Below are 5,544 nucleotides of genomic sequence, written 5' to 3' on the forward strand. Positions count from 1 at the left end.
GAAATTGTTCGTAAAATCTCTGCACCTTTTATCCAAACCACGTGAAAGCAAAACCTGTCTCCCACAGAGCTGTAAAATGCCTCAAACATACTGAGGAACAACCAGGCACGAGAAAAAACCCTAACAACTGTTAACGTTTTATTCCCAAACAGCTTGTTCAGCCTGAAAAGGTTCAGTAATACACTAAGGAACGAGAACGAAACCGACCAAAACAAACAAACCAACAACGTAAAAAGAAAAGGGGGTGTGGGGGATGTGGGGGGGATGGAAGGAAGTCAAATAAACTTTAACAAAGTGTAAAACACGTTATAAATAAAGTACAGCTCCGGAGCATAATTTACAAATATAAAACCACATAGAAACATATGTACAGAAGAGTTACATTACGTACAAATATGTATAAAAATACCCCAGTGTTTATCCTCGTGCTAAAGCTGCATGGCTACAGTGATCTTTGGTACTAAGCTCAGGGAAAAGGATGACAAGACACAGCCCCGGCTGTACAATATGCCAAGCACAGGAAGCCCAGAGTGAACCTCTGAGGTCTGGGGTAGATGTTTCCCCCTTGTGCATTGCATATTGCGGGATCAGGGCACAGAGCAAGGGCTTACAGAGGCAACTGCTGGCAGAAGTGTTTTTTAACACATTGTACAAGGCACTTCATAAGAAATCTCTTCATTTTCCTTTCTCCTGTTCTCTTCTAAGGCTGGGGGTCACTTGGCTCTTGCTGGTACCGCTTTATGGTTATAGTTTTTAAACTTCTTAGTCTACATTCAGGATCAGAAACCTCTGAAAACATCGAGTTCGCTTTCGCCTGCAGAATTTCGACGGCAAGCCATCTAAACCACCTAATGTTTTCCAGGATGGGGGAAAAAGACTTTGCATCTGCCTTCTGCCGGTGTTTAAGGGCTGTCCTTATCTTGAAAGGTGAGATTTGTCTTCCTGGAAGAACTCCTGGGAAGCGTCCACATTGAAATGCTGTTTGCAAAAGCATACGGTCCTCCATGCTGCAACTCCCATTCCCTTCGCAGTGCTGACCCCAGCATCCTACACCTCCGTGCCATCCCGGGTGTAGATGAGGCTGTTAACGGTGAAGTTGTAGTAGTGGTTGTATTGGGCTCCCTGGCTGCTGCTGCTGGGATGGAAGGAGCTGTAGTAGGCAGGAGAAGGTCCCGCGACCCGCTGTAGCTGGTCTGGTGAAGGCACCTCTTGAGAAGAGCTGCTGGAAGGGGTGAAAGTGCCACTGCTCAGCTGTCCAGCAGAGAAGTTCCTGTGATGCAGGTCACTGCCCAGAGCCCCTGTCAGCCGGCTGCCTCCGCTGCTCAGGGAGCTCATGCCGCTGAAGAAGGTGCTGAGGCAGCTCGGGGTGGATGAAATGATACCGGAGGGAGAGGAGCTTTTGGGATGGTCCCTGACAGAAGGCGAGGGGTCCAACTCGGGCGGGGGGCTGTTTCCACATGGTTTGCCTGCGCTGGGGATGGGTCGCTCTTCCTCGGCCTTCAGGCTCCCCAGAGATGATGCTGCGGATGTGGTCGCAGGGGCATTGGGCTCAGAGCGCCGCTTGCGCTTGCGGCGGAAGTTCCCGTTGTCGAACATCTTCTCACAGTTGGGGTCTAAGGTCCAGTAGTTTCCTTTCCCTGGTGGAAAACAGGAGAAACAGGAGAGAAAGTCAGCTTCTGTGACAGTGACACTGCAGACAGATAAGCAACATCCACTTCTTGTCCCATCGGCACAGAACCCGCGTCTCTGCTACACCACCTCCTGCCCTGTCTCTTGTCCATAGGATCCAAACCATGTCTCCAGAACATCATTACGTCCACCCCTTCGACGCCTGAGTGAACCTTAAGGCCACATAGAGGAGAACATCCCCATCACATAGCATAAACCTCCCTGGAGGATCTGTACCCCTACCCTAGACCTGGCTAAATGGAATATGAAGCAGGGCTCCCCGTGCTCCTCGCATGCTCTTCACAGAAAGCTTGGACGCTTGCAGCTGTGTCACCAGTGGGTGACAAGGTGGTGTCCCTGCCATGGCTCTTCTCGTAAGAGCTGATGGAACATCTGGCTGGTCCATCAAGGCACACTAAGGGGACAACAGGACTGGGCTGTGGGGGTGCAGACAAACTGCCCCACACCCGGACTTACTACAGGGAGGCTGTGGTAGTTTTATCTGTCCCCACACGCCTCTGTCCCATGCCCGGGCCTGACTGGAGCAGTGACCCTGTAACGTCCCCTCCCCGCCGGGCCGAGCCAGCGCTGTCCGGGCGCGCCCCTCCGCTGTGCCCCGCGGCCGGCAGGGAGCGGAGCCGTGAATCACGGCCGAAGGAGCCGGCCCTTGCACAACCGGCACCGCAGGGGAGGGGGTGAGCGCTGGGGCCAGCCGCCCCTCGACGGGGCCGGCGCCTGGGCGGACCGGGGCGGAGAGAAGCGGCTCTCCCCACCGTGCCCGGCTGGAGGGGACAGGGACCCCCGGTGCCCTCACAGTGCCAGCCCCAATGGGGACAGTCTCCTCACAGCACCCGGCTGGAGAGGACACGGGACCCGTCGGACAAGGGTCCGCTCCCACCACGGTGATGCCGGTTTGCGCCCGCCGCTCCCCGCATCCCTTCAGGCCACCCTCCCGCCCAGGCTCGGCGGCCTCACCGGGGTCATCCTCATCGCGGGGCACCTTGCGGAAGCAGTCGTTGAGGCTGAGGTTGTGGCGGATGCTGTTCTGCCATCCCGCTTTGCTGCGCTTGTAGAAGGGGAAGTTCTCGGCCACGTACTGGTAGATGTGGCTGAGGGTGAGCTTCCTCTCGGGCGCGCTCTGGATGGCCATGGCGATCAGCGCCGAGTACGAGTAAGGCGGCCGCACCAGCTTCAGCAGCTCCTCCTGGCTGGCCAGGCTCAGCCAGCTCAGCTCCGCGCCGCCCGCCGACGGCGACCCTGGGGCCGGGGGCGACCCCACCAACTGCCCGCCCCGGGAGCAGCCGTACGAAGCCGGCGGCAGGAAGGGAGCGGCGGCGGCAGCGGCGGAGCCGGGCGGGCCCTGCAGGTAGGGCGCGGGGCTGTTCATGCCCCATAGGTAGCCGGCGTTAGCGGGCGCCCCGTAGTCCCCCAGCGCGTACCCGCCCGCCCGCTGCCCCGAAGAGGCTGCGGCGGCGGCAGCGGCGGCGGCGGCCGCTGCGGCGGCTGCTGCAGCACCGGGCGGATGGAGGCTGGGCTGGGGGTAGACGCTGAAGTTCTCGCTGCAATAAACCGCCATGTCGGGGGCTTCCTGGGCGCTGCGGGGCTGAGGGGGCGCCGGGGCGGCCGCCGGCGCCGAGGCTCTGGGCTGCGCTTGCTGCAACTCACCGGCGCTCATAATCCCTGGCCATGCAGGGCGGCCGGCGCTCCCCCTCGGCTCGCTCCTTTCCCGTCGATGCCCCCCCCCGCCGCCGGCGGCCCCGGTGGCCCCAGACCAAAAACTCCCGGGGGGCTGCAGCGCGGTGCCCTTATAGGCGCTGCCGTGCGCCCGCTCTCCCCGCCCGCAGCCGGGGCCGGGGCTGGGCGTGCGGCGGCGGCGCGCAGGGAGCAGCCAGTAGCGCGGCTCCGCGCCGGGGAAGGAGGCGGAGGGGGGCAAGGCCGGGCCCCAAAAGCGGCGATGGGGGAGGGACCGGTGAGGGGAGCCGCGGGAGGCGCCAGGGATTTGGCTCCCGGCTGCGCGGGGGCAGCATCCCCGAGCCCGACCCCCGGCCCCGGCTGGACCGTGTGCGTGTCCCCCCACCTCGGTCTCGTCCTGTCCCGGGAGTCTCTCCGCGCTGTCCCGCTCCCCCTTTCCGACGGCTCGTCCCTGATCCCTTCTGCCCCGAAACCGGCCCCGAAGTTGAGGTCTAGGGGGAGATTAACATCGCTGCGGTTGCCCCGATGGGAACGCGAAGGGTGAAATTCGCTTAAACTCCTGTTATTTGTGTGTAATTTTGCCGCCCGACTCATAAAAGCCAGGGCTGAGATCGCAGTTAATGAGCTTTGGATAAGGAATTGCCCGAAATTAAACAAACAAACAACACCGGCGTGTTCGCTCGCAGTGCGGGAGGAGCGGGCTGGCAGCGCCGGGACTGATTTAATGAATAAAAGTTGGTTTTCGCCTTCATTCTTCGGGGGAGCTTGAGGGAAAACGCATGCGTTTGATGAGAAAAAGCTGCCGGTATTCGTAACGATCCCAACACCCGGGATTTATATGGGGCAAACCCGGCAAATCCTTCTCGTCCAGGGTAAAACACGCGATCGGACCCACACGTATAACAGGGGAAATACTGCCAATGGTGAGGGAGAATTTAGAGTCTTTATCAGTCGCTAAGAAGATGTAAATCCCGAGTCTTAAACGGGGTTAGTGTTTAGGTTTTTGCTGGTAAAATACCTAAAAATCCCCCTTCCAGGTGCAGACGCGAAGTCTCTCCCCAGGGCTGCGAGCACCGGGGGTCTGGCTCCGACATCAGGAATTCTGGGGAGAGGGGAGAGTTTGGGAAGTGTCTTTGCCGTTTACGTCTTCGATAAGAGTTGTAAACGCACATGTAAATCGGTGAAGCTGCATCACGGCAGCTTTCCGGGGCTACCTACGGTGCCAAATGTTCATCCCTCGTGTGTTCTAAGCAGGGATGTAATAACAGGGCGCTTTTCACTGTTATATTTCGTTTGAAAACAGGTGGACAGAGAGTTTGGAGCCAGAGAATCCCTTTAAAGCGAGTGTGATAATGGATCGTGATTTTGTGCTTCCTCCTTCAATCGTAAGGGGAGGTGTTTGGGACTTTTTGTTTGAATTTATTTGGTGTTTTGTTTATTTAGTGTTTTTTTTTCCTCTTGTTATTTTGTTTCTGGCGCTGTTGCTGATGATGAATTTTATTTTGCCTCTTCGGGAAAAAGAGCTTGCCGCGTGTATCCGGATAGCCGGAATAGCAGGAGAAAACTATCCATTATGCTTTACAAGGTGCCTTTTCCCTTCTCGGCTTCCTTTGCCTTTATCATCTAGAACAGAATCAATATAGAGCAATTCCGCGCCTCTTTAGAGAAAGATCACACTGGAAAATACTGATTTGATGTTTGACAGGACAACAGGCATCTAAAGCTAGGAGGTGACGGGGAAATCCCTGCCGGAAAGGGCAGCTAAAGGACTAGAAACAGGTAGATTTATTAACAGCAACTTCCCCCTGTGTTTGAAGAGCTAAATCGAAAGCGTTATTGTGTAAAATCACAACAAATCTGCGTTATCCGTTTGCTCCAACCCCCCGCGATCGTTGCAGGAGGGAGAGAAGCAGCCTCTTGTATCGCGGTATGGGTCGAAACTGCGATTTTTCCGAGGGGGTTTGATGTATTTTAGGCAAAGGCAGAGCCATCTAGAGGAACAGCCCGGCCATGACGATCCTTCAGAGGCGCGCTGAGCTGCCTCCGAGCTTCCTTGAGTTCATTTTTCCACTTCCAGCCAAGGAAATGGGTGAGAAAACAGTGCTGAATTAGCTCTAATAAAAACGCGTGTCCTCAGGAAACTCCTGCTTGCTTTACCAAATAGTAAGGAACGTGAAACAAAAA

General features: G+C 56.7%; 1 protein-coding gene across 1 annotated transcript; it reads right to left on the bottom strand.

The window, feature by feature from the left end:
* Nucleotides 1-247: 247 nt before the first annotated feature.
* On the bottom strand, nt 248-3,459 carry FOXI3 (forkhead box I3). Its single transcript, XM_065665319.1, has 2 exons — nt 2,644-3,459; nt 248-1,637 (listed from the first exon to the last, which is right to left on the bottom strand). Exons 1-2 carry the CDS (start codon nt 3,341-3,343, stop codon nt 1,048-1,050), a joined length of 1,290 nt encoding a protein of 429 aa, XP_065521391.1. The 5' UTR covers nt 3,344-3,459; the 3' UTR covers nt 248-1,047.
* Nucleotides 3,460-5,544: the final 2,085 nt, after the last annotated feature.

Source organism: Lathamus discolor, chromosome 1, assembly GCF_037157495.1.
Source record: "Lathamus discolor isolate bLatDis1 chromosome 1, bLatDis1.hap1, whole genome shotgun sequence".
Classification (NCBI taxonomy): domain Eukaryota; kingdom Metazoa; phylum Chordata; class Aves; order Psittaciformes; family Psittacidae; genus Lathamus; species Lathamus discolor.